The sequence below is a fragment of the Eucyclogobius newberryi genome, unplaced genomic scaffold, assembly GCF_026437365.1.
Source record: "Eucyclogobius newberryi isolate DKJ021-1_F unplaced genomic scaffold, fEucNew1.0.hap1 SCAF_89, whole genome shotgun sequence".
NCBI lineage: Eukaryota > Metazoa > Chordata > Actinopteri > Gobiiformes > Gobiidae > Eucyclogobius > Eucyclogobius newberryi.
This window is the reverse complement of record NW_027316531.1, coordinates 225,589-244,022: the sequence shown is the minus strand read 5'-3', so window position 1 is coordinate 244,022 and position 18,434 is coordinate 225,589. Positions and strand designations below refer to the sequence as shown.

The 18,434-nt window shown below is 37.9% G+C and overlaps 1 protein-coding gene across 1 annotated transcript; it reads left to right on the top strand.

The window, feature by feature from the left end:
- The first annotated feature begins 408 nt into the window (after window positions 1–408).
- Window positions 409–2,020, top strand: LOC140353316 (trace amine-associated receptor 13c-like). Its single transcript, XM_072437815.1, has 2 exons — window positions 409–563; window positions 1,213–2,020. The coding sequence occupies exons 1-2, from the start codon at window positions 409–411 to the stop codon at window positions 2,018–2,020; spliced, it is 963 nt and encodes a 320-aa protein (XP_072293916.1).
- The last annotated feature ends 16,414 nt before the right edge of the window (window positions 2,021–18,434 follow it).

The following is an 18,434-nucleotide window of genomic DNA, read 5'->3' as shown; positions in this document are numbered from 1 at the left end:
ATATGTAGAATGGAAGCCTGTCGATATTGTGGAGGAAGTATTTGGACATCCAAATTGATAACAAATTGACCTTTGAATCTCATATTGACAAAGTGTGCACTAAAGCAAATCAAAGCACTTTACAAAAACTCAGGGTTTATTATATTGATTGTGTTTTCATGAAAATGGTTGTTTGAACCTGAAAAACCCTGGCTGTCTTCATAACATTGCGAAAGAGTGTGGCAAAACCATTTGGTGCAATAATCATTATAATAATTATAAAGAAAGAATTTAAGATAATTTGCCAAATCTCTTGAGTGGTGCCTCCCTTCTGTAATGTTTCCCTGTTGTGTTTGCATTGTGGCTGAAGATTTGACCTATAAAAGTGTTGTGAGAGAGCTCTCCTCCTCCTTCTCTCTCACACACACCATGGAGACACCAGAAGACGAGCTGTGCTTTCCTCTCATCAACAACTCGTGCAAGAAGATCAAACATGCAGCCTTTCCTTTCACTGCGCTCACCATCATCACCCTGCTCACCGTGCTGCTCAACCTGCTGGTCATCATTTCTATCTCCCACTACAGGCAGAGACCAGCCACTGCACACGCACTTTCATTCAGAATGCTCATAATTATAACAATGGGCACGTTCAGTTTATCAGAAATGTGTTTGCAGGATCATGGGTACTAGGCTTCTGTAGTCCAAGCATTAGAATATTATTGAAATGTCAGTCATTTTTGATTCTAATACTGATGTTATGTTATTTATATGTTATATTGGTGTGAAATTACATATTCTATGTTTTATTTTTAAATTTATTTCTGGAGCAAGCTAAAATGCAGGATATTTATGTAAATTAGTTCATTTTGATTTTAAAGAACACAATCCTGAGTTTCAGGCATGATTTGAAGGAGTTGGCAGAGCAACAGTCCTCTATCAATACAGCAATGGTGCAATTCAAATCTAAATATTATATGCCTGGAATGAGGAAATGCCCTCTAAAAGGAAACAAAGTCATCTTTTTTATCAAATCAAATCCAGAAAATGTCAAAACTCATTATATTTCCTCACAGTAATGTCATTTTGATTATAATTAATTACACGTCTCTGTCACATAAAATTACAGACCTCTGTTTCTGTCCTTAGACCAAACATTCCCATTATAATGCCATAGACACAACTTTTTTCCTGATCATTGAGTATTTCATTATGATTCAGATTTCTCTCTTGCAGGCAGCTCCAGACATGTACCAACCTCCTCCTCCTCTCTTTGGCCTTCTCAGACCTGATTGTGGGTATGCTGCCGATGCCAGCGGGAATCCTTCTTTATCATGGTTGTTTCTATATGGGTGACTTTGGATGTATCGTGTATGGCTTTGTTAGCTATCTTGTGACCAGCGTCTCTGTGGGCAACATGGTTATGATATCTATAGACCGCTATGTTGCTATATGTGACCCCATGTTTTACCACACAAAAGTCACCTACATACGTGTGCAAGTCTGTATGATTTTCTGTTGGTTATTTTCAATAATTCATGCCATCTGGCTGTTGAGGGAGTTCCTTCAGCAACCTGGCATGTATAATACCTGTTACGGAGAATGTGTACTTATTTTGAATGAGATTGAAGCAGTGTTTGACCTAGTTGTGACTTTTATAGCACCAATCAGTATAATAACAGTGTTGTATCTGAGAGTATTTGTGGTGGCCGTGACTCAGGCTCGAGCATTGCGTTCTCAAGTTACCTCTGTGTCAATGCAGCATTCAGCGACCAAGAAATCTGAGCTAAAAGCAGCAAGGACACTCGGCGTGGTGATTGTCATGTTCATCATTTGCTCTTGTCCATATTATATTTTTATTCTGTTATTGGACAGTGGTCTCACAGACTCATCAGGGGTTACAGAAATATGGCTGATATATTTTAATTCCTGTATAAATCCAATCATCTATGCATGTTGTTATCCATGGTTTAGAAGAGCTATTAAAAGCATTGTTACACTGCAGATTTTGAAGCCAGGCTCCAGTGAAATCAACATTTATTAAAGTACTGAAAATATTGCTCAGGATTGATACAATATACAAATGTATATAATTCCTCAATTATCTTGTTAGCATTAAGCAATTTTTTGAACTTGTGTAGATGCATTGAAACAGGACAGTTAAATTAAAGTGTCCTATTTTTTAATTGTCATTTTTTCACAGCAGTGGTTCATGGACAACATATTTTCTGGGAGATGCTCCTATATGTATTTTCCGGCTTTTTATTAAACTACTCAAAGAGACCATAGATAAGGATGCTTTTACACCTGTTAGTCCACCTAAGTGGTTCGATTGGGGACTAAAAGATGCAACTTTGTTACAGTTTAATTTGGTGGGGTTCACATTCTCACCACAATTCAGCTAAAACAAACTGAACCAAAATTAAAAAAAATAAAATATCCAGCTCACCTGTATTGCAAAAAGGCGGAAAAAGTGCAGAAATGAAAAACAAACTCGGAGAGTCTCTACCTGACCAGCAACTTGTCTTGAAAAGTTGAGTTGTGTCAGATTTTAGCAATATTTTGATGTCTGATTTCGATTGAACAAATATGTCGGGCATGTGTGCTTCAGACTGCGTTGGAGCAGTAGAAAGTTTATGTAACTCTTGGACTCTGTAAATGCGTGGTCCCAGTCGTCTCGACACATCCAGCTTCAGGACTCTGCATCGCGATTACGTGAAGTATGGATGGCTATGTGTGATAGTGGAATGTGTGGTATGAGGGAGGCACATTTATTTTGCATGCTTTCGAGGTATTTTTTATTATTTACTTCTGTGCCTACTTTGTGTTGTAACACTACAATTTCCCCATTGTGGGACAAATAAAGGCTTATCTTATCTTATAAAGATGATAGGCGTTTTACAGTTGCTTGGCTCACAAAAGCTTACGGATTAAGGGCAGTACAAAGTAGGGATGTCCTGATCAGGTTTTTTTGGCCCCCGCTCCGATACCGAGTCATCTGATTTTGAGTATCTGCCGATACCGAGTCCTGATCCGATACTTTTGTAACACATTAAAAAAATGCACAAATGCAACATGAACAGATTGTCCTCAGTTTTTTATTTTATTTCTTAACACTTTAACAGTGCACCTTTCTTTGAGGTAGCTTGAATAAGAAATAATAGCGCAAAATTTGAATTAAATAAAAATAGCTGCTCAACTTAAAATACCCAGCAGGCATGTAAACAAATAAACAAAGTGTGTATTAAATAAAAGTGCAACAGTGTCTTAAAGTAAGACCACTAATGTGCTTTTCAGAACTGTACTCTTAATTCTCTTATGGCTTAAAACAAAACTAAAGTTTACTGCCGTAAAGTGTGGGCTTTACGGCAGTAAAATGTTGTGATCCATTTATGCGAGGTGAGAGACTATTTTATAAAATTTATATCCGATCAGTGATCGGGATGCACCATCGTTCAAGTCTGAAACCACGTGATCGGGCCTGATTTCCGATCTCGTGATCGGATCGGGACATCTCTAGTACAAAGAGCTTGATTTGTAATCTAATCCAATTTTCATCCTTATTTATTACTTACAATCGTCTAGATTTAAATTCATAGCCAAATAAAATCAAAGCTAATAATTAGAGCTCGTCATAAGCGCACAATATAACCAGCCCCACTGGATCTAGTGTACTTTAAGTACAGATAAACTGAACAAATCACAAATGCATGTTGCCAGAAACAGGACCAATATTTAGCATAAAAATATTTAGTGCAATAAAAATGTCAATGGCAAATAAAACCAAAGTTGTTTATGGATTGTATTAATAGCGTACCTTACGGCGTAAGGGCAGAACAGAGGAAAAAAACCTTGTACTGCGCATCCTATCTGTGCTACCTATACGGGGAGCGACCTTGGACATGAAAGGGCCAAAAACACTGACTGTTGGAACTGTACCAACACCACCTCCAAACGTGGGTCTCAATATGGTTCTTTAGTCCAGACCAAAGTCCATCTACGCATTCACCTGGCTTGATGTGGCCCTGCTGCTCCTGTCGGCGTCTGCTGTCAAAGGGACGAGGTCAGGTAGGCCGAGCAGTGATTTTTCAGTTTAGTTCTTTGCTAAATGATTCTGAAGCCACCATGTTTGTTTTGACATGAATGAATCATATGCTTCTTGATTGGTTTATATACTTGCCAATCATGCCCATCGAAAAGCGCCTGTGTGTGTTGGCTGTCCAGCTTAACAGCTCCAAGCCTCCTTGATTTAGCACGGTCAATTGAGCGTGGCCAGACAGCAACATAATATCAAGCCAAACTGTTTTATTCCACAAAGTGGTTTGAGGCTAGTGAGAATACTCAAATGTGATGTATGTTTTTGGCACTGAGAAGAATGGATAAAATGAAACAGATCAAACAGATGAAGAGAAAGTCACAGAAGCTCCAGAGGAGGCTCAGTGTGTGCTTTCTTCTGTCCAATAACTCCTGCAGGAAGACCATACGTGCCAAATCAGCGAGAAAACTGTCTTACACACACATCATGGGGTTGAGAGAGTTGAAAACCAAAAATAACAGCGAGGGCTATTTTGGATGAATATACAATTTGACCACTGGATGGTGCTATAGGAAAACTAAACTTATTCAACTCGAGTCAGAGGCTACGGCTACAGGAGAAATCCTCCTCAAGGGAATATATATTTAAAACAGGTTAAACAAAACTGTTTCTGGCGTTTGATCAATGTTTTGCATCGATTTTCCCTTCACATTCACTTCAAAGCTCTAAAAGGTGTGGGATGCATGTGTAAATATCTGAGACATTATAAAATATGTATTGGCTCTTGTGAAAGGCAGTGTCAGTCTTGTGTTTCCAGTGAAGCTGGCTCTAACAATCATCGGGCAACTAACACACTAATGATTGATGGCATTTTAGTGAACAGCCTTGAGAAACATTTCTTCTTCAATCTATACAGGAAAATCATTCATCAGAGACGATAGGAGATAGACATGTTGTTGCACAATCTGCAAGGATAAACACGGTATTTTTAGCATGACAGTGTTATTTTTCTTTACAATAAACTCCTTTTACTCTTGTGGATTAGGTCTTAGCATAAATGGCATTTAAATATTCTGGCAACAGAGGCAGAGAGTGATAGCAGTATGTACTTCAACTTCTCTAATACTTCTGTTATACTATGAATTGGGTTCTCTTTTTAAAATAATACAAGATTATTTGAAGCAACAATTCTTAAAACTGTTGACCATTTTCTTGTTAAATGATATAAACACTGATGATTACGGCTTTTCCCCATGTGTGGACAATAGAGGATTATCTCATCTTATCTTATTAACCACAAAGTTAATGGGGATTGTTCTTTCGAGGTATATCCTTTCTGTGATACAAAGAAAATTGTGCAATCGGGATCTCAAGAGCTTTTTAATAGGAGCTGTTTAACATTAAAGGCAGACTGGTGCTCCCTGTCAGACTGCACAGATGTAGGTAAACTGTTTCACTTTTTCACCAGATGTTTCCCTGTCGCTCCCGCCATAACTCCGAATATAAAAAAAACAGTCCCTGGACCACATCCACAGCTATCTTCCCAAACAATTAAACCATGTGAATCATTAGATGTTTACTGCTCCCTGAAGAAGGCTGTAAATGTCTCATTCATCACAGTCATAAATGGCCATCTCACTCCTTAAAGCTGGGCATGTCTCGATTTAAGATAAGGTAAGACTTTATTCATCTTACAGTGGAGAAATTCACTCGACATAAAGGAAATTAGGCTGTAATCTAAATCCAACCAGGAAAACAAATGGCTGACAGCAGGTTCATGCCAGTCCCATCCCATCATTCATGTCTCAACTAGGGATGGGCAGTACAAAAATAGTTTGAGGTACATTTGATATCATCGTGATAATTGCCAACAAAGATAATCACCGTTATACCACCACCGTCTGAGAAAAAAGCTGTTTAAACTGTGATGTTCTCTTCTAGGTTGTCCTTTTCACACAACACATCAAATTATATAATAGTTGTTTAAACGTTTTTTAACTGTCAGCTACTTTACATATTATTATTATTATTTTGGCCATGATCGCGACACAAAATGTCTACATGTCTCAACATATTCATCTACTGTAACCGCAGTATTTTTACTTCCTTCCATGATCATGCCACTTAGGTTCCTTCTATTGCAGCAGCAGAGCCATCGGCCACCTCAGACTTTCCCACCTCCTCACCCTGGCAACCAACCAAGGCGTAGATGTGTGTGATTGACAGGCCAAGTAACTACGGTAGTCAGTGAAACTTGTGGTCCGGCAGTTTACTTGTAAAGTTGAATATAACACAGAGGACTAAGAAACAGTGTGGATTTCTGCACTAAACTATGAAGTAATGTAATGTTCTGAATCATACGAGGATGTTTGAGTGGATGTCTTCCGTATTCGAGAGATGAGCGCGACAAATAAGCAGCCGTGATTGTATGGTGCCAAATTATGACAATTCTCGGTTGCACTCCTACGTCGCCCTGTATATCAGTGAAATTATACACCTTTCTGAATTAGGCCACCATATCTCGCCTTTCCATGTTAGCTTCAAGGCTTGAAACGTGACTTTGAATATATTCTTTCCCAATGGAATAAACTCAAAGCTGGAAGGAGCTGTGAATCTCAGTGTGACATCGTCCCCAGACCTCTCCAGTCACTGCCAATGTTGAAATCACGCTCTTATAGGATGTGATTTGCCACAGAAATGGTCAGAGCAAAGTGTGCCTAATAGCGCTGCAAGAAGCTCCTTGGGGATTCAGATACTGCTGCCATTTCTGTGTACCAGGGCTTCCATCATCATTCCGCACATCACAAAGCTGTGGAGGAGCTGGAGGGATGAGAGAAAAATGTAAATACCTCTGCGTCTTTGAGGATGGCGATGGAAAATACACAGAGAGAAAAGAGACGCCGAGGAAGGAGCGGAGGTGTGAAACAAAGCCTTCCGAACGGACACCAGCCTTGAGGCACTTTTTTCATCTGCTCGCGTTTAGATCCAATCTGCTAACGCACCACTCATCACTCCCCCTTACACCTTCACTCTCACCGGGGTTCTGCGGCTCCTCACTTCATGTTGGCCAGTTTTGTGCTGAGAATATAGGTCTAATTCTGGCACAGATTGGATGCATCCACCAAAAAGCCTGGATTTGTATCTGCTTTTGTGGAGTTGCAGGATTAGTTTATATCTGTATGGCGGCCTACAAAAGCACAATTGTTCGCATATTTGCAATCGATCCTATATTATTTAGTGATCTATGTATTTTGTGATACACTTTAATTTTGTTAAAGATAATGTGTAAATGGAAACTTTAATACGAAACAGTAAAACGCATCTGAAAGTAATATTGTTTGGTAAATTTAAATTTAAATTATTAAATAAAATGAAATAAAAATTAACCAAATTATATGACATTGTATTATCACAATATTAATCAGAATGCCAATGATGAATATGTACGTCTAGTGTTTGATTCGATCAGTAATGGAATTATAAAATATATTTTGAGTTCTATTTAAACATCTATTTTGATTGTTCATACATTTGATTTTCTTTAACCATCTGACCAGAACTGAAGCTTTTCTCTCAATTTGAGCTCTCTAAATAATATTCATTTTAGGAGCAGCATGTATCTCTAAGGGATGATTCTACATTCATTGGAAATCATTTAAAACTGAGAATTGTAAAATGCCTCTCTTAATAATAAATTGAAGCTCTGATAGAGTTCAAGTGGCTTGAAAATGTTAGACTAATAAGATAAGATAAGATAATCCTTTATTGTCCACACATGGGGAAAATTCGGTGTTACAACGCAATAGATACAGAGGGAAGGACAGAAAACTTATACGAAGTTGAAAGAAGAACTCTTATAAACAAAACAAAAACTCTAATTGACAAAACTCCTGTCATATCTTAATAGGGAATGGAGGGGGAAAAAAAATGATAAAAAATAAAATAATGATAAAATAAAATAAAATAAAATAATAAAATAAAGTAAAGTAAAAATCGCTAACATAAGACTAAATTATACTAATAATAATGGTAAAGTAAACACTCTTATTTACATCAGTTATATGCACATGAATATGACATTAATTGCTTGTGAGTACGACAGTAATTGCACATGAATATGACGGTATTGCACATGGTTAAGTCAGTATTGCACATGAATATGACGGTATTGCACATGGTTAAGTCAGTATTGCACATGAATATGACGGTATTACACATGGTTAAGTCAGTATTGCACATGAACATGACGGTATTACACATGGTTAAGTCAGTATTGCACATGAACATGACGGTATTACACATGATTAAGTCAGTATTGCACATGAACATGACGGTATTACACATGGTTATGTCAGTATTGCACATGAACATGACGGTATTACACATGATTATGTCAGTATTGCACATGAACATGACGGTATTACACATGGTTAAGTCAGTATTGCACATGAACATGACGGTATTACACATGGTTAAGTCAGTATTGCACATGAACATGACGGTATTACACATGGTTAAGTCAGTATTGCACATGCACATGACGGTGTTACACATGGTTAAGTCAGTATTGCACATGAACATGACGGTATTACACATGGTTAAGTCAGTATTGCACATGAACATGACGGTATTACACATGGTTAAGTCAGTATTGCACATGAACATGACGGTGTTACACATGGTTAAGTCAGTATTGCACATGAACATGACGGTATTACACATGGTTAAGTCAGTATTGCACATGAACATGACGGTATTACACATGGTTAAGTCAGTATTGCACATGAACATGATGGTATTACACATGGTTAAGTCAGTATTGCACATGAATATGACGGTATTACACATGACTAAGTCAGTATTGCACATGAAGATGACGGTATTACACATGACTAAGTCAGTATTGCACATGAACATGACGGTATTACACATGGTTAAGTCAGTATTGCACATGAATATGACGGTATTACACATGATTAAGTCAGTATTGCACATGAACATGACGGTATTACACATGGTTGTCAGTATTGCACATGAACATGACGGTATTACACATGGTTAAGTCAGTATTGCACATGTACATGACGGTATTACACATGGTTAAGTCAGTATTGCACATGAACATGACGGTATTACACATGGTTAAGTCAGTATTGCACATGAATATGACGGTATTACACATGGTTAAGTCAGTATTGCACATGAACATGACGGTATTACACATGATTAAGTCAGTATTGCACATGAACATGACAGTATTGCACATGGTTAAGTCAGTATTGCACATGAATATGACGGTATTACACATGATTAAGTCAGTATTGCACATGAACATGACGCTATTACACATGGTTAAGTCAGTATTGCACATGAATATGACGGTATTACACATGATTAAGTCAGTATTGCACATGAACATGACGGTATTACACATGGTTAAGTCAGTATTGCACATGAACATGACAGTATTACACATGGTTAAGTCAGTATTGCACATGAATATGACGGTATTACACATGGTTAAGTCAGTATTGCACATGAACATGACGGTATTACACATGGTTAAGTCAGTATTGCACATGAACATGACGGTATTACACATGGTTAAGTCAGTATTGCACATGAACATGACGGTGTTACACATGGTTAAGTCAGTATTGCACATGAACATGACGGTATTACACATGGTTAAGTCAGTATTGCACATGCACATGACGGTATTACACATGGTTAAGTCAGTATTGCACATGCACATGACGGTATTACACATGATTAAGTCAGTATTGCACATGAACATGACGGTATTACACATGGTTAAGTCAGTATTGCACATGAACATGACGGTATTACACATGGTTAAGTCAGTATTGCACATAAACATGACGGTATTACACATGGTTAAGTCAGTATTGCACATGAACATGACGGTATTACACATGATTAAGTCAGTATTGCACATGAAAATGACGGTATTGCACATGGTTAAGTCAGTATTGCACATGAATATGACGGTATTACACATGATTAAGTCAGTATTGCACATGAACATGACGGTATTACACATGGTTAAGTCAGTATTGCACATGAATATGACGGTATTACACATGTTTAAGTCAGTCAGTATTGCACATGAACATGACGGTATTACACATGGTTAAGTCAGTATTGCACATGAACATGACGGTATTACACATGGTTAAGTCAGTATTGCACATGAACATGACGGTATTACACATGGTTAAGTCAGTATTGCACATGAATATGACGGTATTACACATGGTTAAGTCAGTATTGCACATGAACATGACGGTATTACACATGGTTAAGTCAGTATTGCACATGAACATGACAGTATTACACATGGTTAAGTCAGTATTGCACATGAACATGACGGTATTACACATGGTTAAGTCAGTATTGCACATGAACATGACGGTATTACACATGGTTAAGTCAGTATTGCACATGAACATGACGGTATTACACATGATTAAGTCAGTATTGCACATGAAAATGACGGTATTGCACATGGTTAAGTCAGTATTGCACATGAATATGACGGTATTACACATGATTAAGTCAGTCAGTATTGCACATGAACATGACGGTATTACACATGGTTAAGTCAGTATTGCACATGAACATGACGGTATTACACATGGTTAAGTCAGTATTGCACATGAATATGACGGTATTACACATGGTTAAGTCAGTATTGCACATGAACATGACGGTATTACACATGGTTAAGTCAGTATTGCACATGAACATGACGGTATTACACATGGTTAAGTCAGTATTGCACATGAACATGACGGTATTACACATGATTAAGTCAGTATTGCACATGAAAATGACGGTATTGCACATGGTTAAGTCAGTATTGCACATGAATATGACGGTATTACACATGATTAAGTCAGTCAGTATTGCACATGAACATGACGGTATTACACATGGTTAAGTCAGTATTGCACATGAACATGACGGTATTACACATGGTTAAGTCAGTATTGCACATGAATATGACGGTATTACACATGTTTAAGTCAATCAGTAATGCACGTGTTCAGGGCTGACAGTGCTTGTTATACAGTCTGACAGCAGCAGGAAGGAAAGACCTGCGGAACCTCTCCCTCACACAACGAGGGTGAGGATGTTAATGAGGATGTTATCAGTAAATATAAAATGATGTTAATGATAATGATGCAGAAACAATAAAGGTTTTGGCTGATTGGTTTGGATTCTCTCTGTGAGATAAAATGGTGCGTTCCCTGTTTGCCTTAAGTTCGTTGTCAGGTTGGTGATAACATTTTCAGTGCAGCTGGTAGTTAATGGCTCCTGACATAATGAACACAGCTCAATACTGTTTATTTAGCCCGTGGGCGTCAAGGCATTTCATTTTATAAAAGGAGGCAGTATGTGGTCAATTAATTTATGGGCTGTCAGCATGTGTAGTTAACGGAACAACGGGAGTCAGTTTATTTCAGGAAATTAATATTCATATATACACGCTCAATTTCTTGCGTAAAACTAACTCTTGACTTTAAGTGAAGGTGTCTGTGTTTCACGGCTTGTTTTCCATATTGCAAGGAATAGATTTTTCTTGACACAAAATGCAAACCAACTGTTTGGCCCTGTATTACATTACATAATTGTCTTGCTACTTAAAACCACAAAACCTTAGAAGACCGCAACCATAAAGACAAACAAATGACTAGTATCAGTACTGGTAATATTTTCCTTCTGCCGTTTGCATCTTGCATTGGAACCATTTGTACAAACCTGGGATTAGGGCTGCAAGTATTATTTTGCTTATTATAAAACCATCAACTATATTTATGAACTCTGATCAAATTGATCAGAGTTCAAAGATGTGTGAGATTGTAAGAGTAAGAGTTTTCTTCCACTAAATTCCAGGGGTTTTGTCGAAACAAATGTTCTTTTGACTTCTGCCCTGCGTTGGTAATACAATCAGGGTACATCCGGGACAGGGGGTTAACACAGAGACACACAAACTATTCACTCTCACATTCATTCACTAGGGTCAATCTAATGTTGCCAATTTTCCTTTAATATGCATGTCTTTGGATGGTGGGAGGAAGCCGCAGAACCCGGAGAGAACCCACAGTAACACGGAGAGATCATGTGATGTTAATCTGGCCCAGGAATCGCACCCATGATCTCCTTATTAGGAGGCTAACCGCTCTGCCACGCCTCACATACTGTACATGCATGAGTGGATCACAGCCGACCCTTTTAACCCTGGTCATGGACTATTCCAGCCTCTCCTCTCAAGCAGGAGGCTACGGTCCGGACCAGAACCTTCAGCCACAAGATCATTTTTGTGTCCCTCTGCCTTTCACTTTAACACAAACACTTTATAACAACTATCACTTTAATAATCCCTGTAAATAATACTTGACCTATACCTCCTACACCACTCATTGTTCTGATCTCGTTGTTTATTGTATTTCAATTCCCGCTTCTTTATTAATTCATGTTTTATTATGCACCTTAACACAGAAGCAAGTTCCTAGTTTGTAAATTGTTCACTGTCAATGGCAATAAAACTGATTCTGATTAATTGTAGATGATTAAAACTCTTAAAGTTTTTCAGTGGTACTTGTAAAACCTTCCACACAGCTTTTAGTACCAACTTGTAGACAACACATTCATTCTTTAACACTTAAGATTAGCTTTCCCTTGAGCCTCATTTCAACTGACAGTGATACTGTCTGTAATTGTAATACATTCACTGTGCAGTTTCGTTTCAAATGAGGGCAAGCTTAATAAAGTATCTCTATACATTTTGTGGTGATAAAAACCTAATCTGCCAAATTATTTCCCAAAGACAAACTGAAATTCTTACTTTATTTGACCTCATGGTGAAAATTCACACCCAGGTAAGTCGAACATGTTTTCACATCAGTTTTCACATCAAGAACAACCTAAGAAAAGATTTTTTGAGCACCACCAGATTAAAGCAGGTATAATATAATAATATAATAGCACTATTCTTTCAGTTCTAAACTAGGGCTAAACCAGGTCTAATGTTGGACTATATCATGTCTATAGTAGTTCTAACAAAGAGGACCAAAAAGTGGATACAAATGACTGGGGCACCTGATTTTAAAACTGTGACTGGGGAAATCATTCCTAGCTCTCACAAACCCTTGAGCACATCGCTATTCAAATGCATGAATTATTTGGCTACTACCGCAGCTTTAGAACAGCTTTTTCAGCCAGAAAAGTGAAGCAACCAATCAGCTCTCCCATAGCATCATAAAGAGACTCGTGGATTTTTCTTACAAGTTGGCACTCAATAAAAAGTTTTCTAATTTGATGAAGAAAGTGTGTTGTGGTTTGATTTTTGTCACAAAGTTCTGCTTTTACAACTTTTACACACTTTCTGGTTGGAAACAGAATGTACTTATGAGGAAAAAAGTGTGGCATTGCAGCTTTGATATTACAATAATGAAGATCTTGTGTGTCCTCTTCTGTGTTGTAATGTACATGTGATTATGTTTGACTGGACATCTATACTGTATAAGCTCATGCAAATGGCTCCCCTTTGAAGCCGATGCTACCCAAAGCAGAGTAATGTCTCCCCTTCAATGCCGCAGATCCATTCAAGCCTTTGAGAAATCTACCACGTCAGAGCAGTTATTCAGCACGCTCTGATCTTTTACTTTAAATGCTTACACTGAAATAGATAAAAAGGTAGAGTCGTTCAAGCACTTTCACTTATAAGGCGCTACTTACCCCACCTTCCCCCTCTTCCCACATAAAGACTAAAGGCGATGTCTTTGAAGACACTTGTAGAGCCCAGGCTGAGACTGAAAAGCAAGGAGGACGCCTATAGACTTTTCACGGGCCTCAACATTAGGAACAACATTGTATACATAATGTCAAAAGAGAAAGGTGAAGTGGCTAATTAATTATGCTACACCTAGCTGTAAATGCATTCTGATGAAGTAACACTCTCATTTCATCAACCATAAAACACAAATGTCAGAGGAGAAAAACAGACATATAAAAGCAGGTGAAATAGGAAACCTTGCATTTTTTACCTGAATAAATATATAAATAGCATGTTCGTCATTATATCGGTTTGTCTTTGCAAAATCTTTAAAAATAGAAATAGTATAAGATGAACAATGAACAATACGTAACCCCATGGTGGTAACTTGGCACACACAGTGGCAGCACAATGCAGTAAAACACACTTGAGATGTCAATCGTTAGAGGGCATGAAAAGAGCATGGTTTCCACATCCGTCTTCTCCAATACTGCGTTTGTGGTCGTTTCAAAGTGATTTATGTGGGGCTAAATTTCTCGACACATCCACTTTCTCTTCTTCAGGCGTTATCAAAATGTTACAAAGTGAAATGGGAGCAGCAGACCCCCGGGGTTTTGAGCGTAGCCGCTTTGATTCAACTTTTCAACAAATATTCTGTGCAAATCTTACAACACAGGAATTCCCCACTTTGAGCCATTTAACAAAGGTTTGAGGCAATTTGAATAAACAACTAAATAGTGTCTCCGCTGGGATGTGGGATGTGAGAAAGCTTTTTCAATCACAAAATAATACATTTTCTCCATAAAATTACTGTAAATAGTCTTTTAAACTAAAATGACTTCTATGTAGGTGTATTATAACAGCCACCTACAGTTGTTGCTGTGAACAAAGTCAAAGTTGAGGACTAGCACGCATCTGGAAAATCTGACATTTAATGCAGTTTTATAGCATGATTAACTCCTTTCACACAAATGGCACTGGGTGACTTGCTCAGCCTGGTCCTTTTGGTCACACACACACACACACACACACACATGTCTGCTGCATGATTAAATCTCAAAGAAATGAAGCATAGCACATTTGATGTTTTCGGATACATAAGAAACATAACTTAACGTAAACACAGTTGACTTATTTTATCAACGTATTTATTTATTTTATTTTATACTGTGACAGTAATAATTTAATGTCATGTCAATATAAAGTTTTCTCTCCCCACCCGTTAACCGTGATGTTTGTGGGTGCAAATTCAGAGGCGGCTACTCGAGCTGCCAATCACCATGTCCATGTGTGATTGTGATTGTGTTTTAAAAAGGGCATGCTGTCTGCAGATGAAGGACAGCCTTTGAGCAGTACGGCCCACGCAGTTCACCTGGAGCCCACTAGGGGCCTGACTCTGACTGGCCTGCCCCCCCAGGGCTGGTCCTATAAACTGTGAAGGTGTCTCATATGGAGAGAGGTACATTAGCACGCCGCAGCTGTGACCTCTACCACACCACAACCGCACGTGTCCTTGAGGTCTGACAGTTACATCACCAGCCTGCTTTTGCTTCTTTTCTCATACTGATACACTTTAGCACAGCAGTCTCCACCTTTTTGCATCCGTGAGCTTCTTTCACTTGAAAAACAATCGTGAGCTACTCATGTTCCGAAATATTGTATAGCCGGAACAAACTGTATTTTTTGTTGTTTGAAATTGTTTCTCAATATATCATATAAACTAATCTATTATTACTACAATGTATTTATACAGGGGGTCAGAAAACTTTGAAGAAATCACAAGTGATTTCCTGCATTTGGGTGAATTTGTATACTATTTTAGCAGGTCTGCCCATTTTCTTGTCTGCATGATGTGGTTTTATTGAATTTTTATAATTCACCCTGTCACTCCCAGGCCCTGTGTTTGCCTTCACAGCCCCTGGCCCTTCAAATGTTTTTTCTCAGGACTGCTAAACGTATGCTTTATGTTGTAGGTAAATTCATAACGTTTGTCTTTTGCAAGAACGTGGTGCGCACTTCTGTCTGATGCTGCGTCAGCTTGCACTTCCATTCATTCACTCTTTTACGTTGTTCGTGAATATGAGGCCAATTTACATAAAATAAAAGACATTTTGTAGTTTGACACCAGCAGTACAAGGCTATGTGGCTGTCATTCCCACCATGCTGTCATGCCCACGTGTCTGTTTTTTCTCACTGCCTGCTCCCCATAATAAAGACAAAACAGAAAAAGGAGAGGTGACATCTCATAGAAGCTCTCGGAGAAGTGACTGTGGGGAGGGAGGAGAGTAAAGTTTGTCCAGGTCCACGCGGAGAGAAGGATAATAACAGTTAAGCAATCAGAGACAATTACAAAAATCATCACTGTATTGCATCGCTCACCTACAGCCAGCTGGATCCACAGATCAGACACACGCATTTGCCGTGAATGTTGTGAATAAAAAGTCAGATGCCCACTCTGCATACAACTGTTTAGTTTTGGCGTCTTTGCAGCTTATGCTGCTGCAGGCATGAATGGCTGCAGGTCACGGTACTGTAACAAAGCCTGGGTGAGACAGCCAATGTTTTGGAAATCCCTTCCTGAGCCACTCAAACTGGGCCCACGAGCTACTATAGCTCGCGAGCTATAGGCTGGAAACCCCTGCTCTAACGACTGTAGTTTAAATTCACCTCAGCTTTGAAGAGAAGAAAGGAGTTATGGATGGAAAAACTCTTCTGTATAGCAGTCAAGTATAATTGTTGTAACTTTCTTAAAAAAAATTAAAAAAAATAAATAAAGAAATGAATGAATAAATAAATAAATAAATAAATATATATATATATATATATATATATATATATATATATATATATATATATATATATATATATATATATATATATATATATTCTTGCCCGTATGCTGGATGTGAGAGAGAAAGGGGGACATGCGGTAAATTGTCGGAATCAAGCTGTGTGCCTTAACCACTTGACCACCGGGCACTCTGTGCTCTGTACTTTCTGTGAGTTGTGTGTATATATAAATTCCCATCTCACCCTGGTGGTCCCTTTTAGGCTAAGCTCGGGGCCGCTACCAGAGCCCAGGGAGCTTGAGGGTTCTGCGTTGGACTGAGATGTCTGATGATTTTCCAAGGGTCTTGTAGTTGTTGTTGTGTTCCTTTTAATGGCGGTTGGAAACTGAAAAAAACTTAAAAGGTGCATTTACTGCCACCTACTGTAGTTGTACGTCTTCAAAGTATATGTTTCACGCTATAATTAAAAAAAAAAAGGGAGAGAGAAAAAGAGAGAGCTTTCCAGGGATCTGGATCTCCTCTCACTCTTCTAGTTTGGGGATCACTGCCCTCTTTGAGACCTTGGTATTTCTCCAGTTTCTCAAGTTAGTTTTTCCTGATGTTACCATCCATTACTTGGTGTGTATGTGTTTATATATATATATATATATATGTATAATATATGTGTATATATATATGTATATATAATGTGTATATATATACGGGCCTCACCTGGCAATAAACCGCAGGTGCCCACATTGTAACATGAGATATTTACTCATACATAAACACGGTAGTGATGCATCTTTTGAAGCGGGGTTCTTGTGGTGCACTTACAGTCTTGCAGCTGTACTGCGGGACTAGTTAGACTAATTTCTCTGATTGTAATAAAACAACATTTTGAAACTTAAAATATAGAAAACACGATGTGTCCATTTATGTCTTCTTCTATACTGTGTCAAACGCTTGTGCTTCCTGCTAGATTAAAATCTATAAATAAGACTCACCATTGTAATGACCGTAGGGTTCAAAGTGGGGGGGAAAGTATCGGCTTAAAGTCCGGAAAGTACAGTACTGTACAATAAATACATTGTGTAATTGTTCTTATCCTTGTACTTAATGTACTGTAATCAGGGAATGTAAAAATACTCCCCCATGTTATTTGGACCATCTCTTGAGAGTGTTTTCAGAGCGGAACAACATCAAGACAGAAGACTTTCCATTACAATAAACTTAATTTGATTTCTCTGTGTTGGTGTCAATAGGACTTTTGTTACAAATGTTGACAACAGTGTCTGCTTGTTATGTAAAGAGGATTCAACCATTTCAAGGAAAATGATATAAAGCATTTGAAAAAGCAGACAAATTGTCTTTGTTCCTATATGTATATTGCGTATATTGTGAGATTTCTGTTACTCTTTCATAAACCAAGCACACGCAGCATAGAACACAGCCCTTGATATTAATGCCAAATCGTCACTGTAAAAGTATGATAAAAGAAACTATTACATTTGGGATTTTCTGCTGCCCAGATCGAGAGCAGTTTGCATAGATAATACTTTTTTATAATATTATATTTTTTTAATTGATAAACTAATGAATATATTTATTTGACCAGGACATATAAAATACCACCATGTACTGTTAATACACGTTTGAAAATATTGACTCATATTGTAATTCTATGGCTCTAAACTAATAATCAGATCCCAGAACAGGCCTTCTACAAATAAAATACACATTGTAACATCAGAACATTTCATCCATAAGTGATACACAATATATAAAAGTAATTCTGGTGTGTATACAATACTTTGAGCAAAACTTTGATTTACAGTCTTTTTAAAACTAA

What these genes read in the sequence shown, in the direction of transcription:
- LOC140353316 (XM_072437815.1), top strand. Translation starts at nt 409, where the DNA reads ATGGAGACACCAGAAGACGAGCTGTGCTTTCCTCTCATCAACAACTCG. An exon ending in ATTTCTATCTCCCACTACAG is followed by an intron (nt 564 to 1,212) that starts GCAGAGACCAGC and finishes TCTCTCTTGCAG; the next exon opens with GCAGCTCCAGACATGTACCA.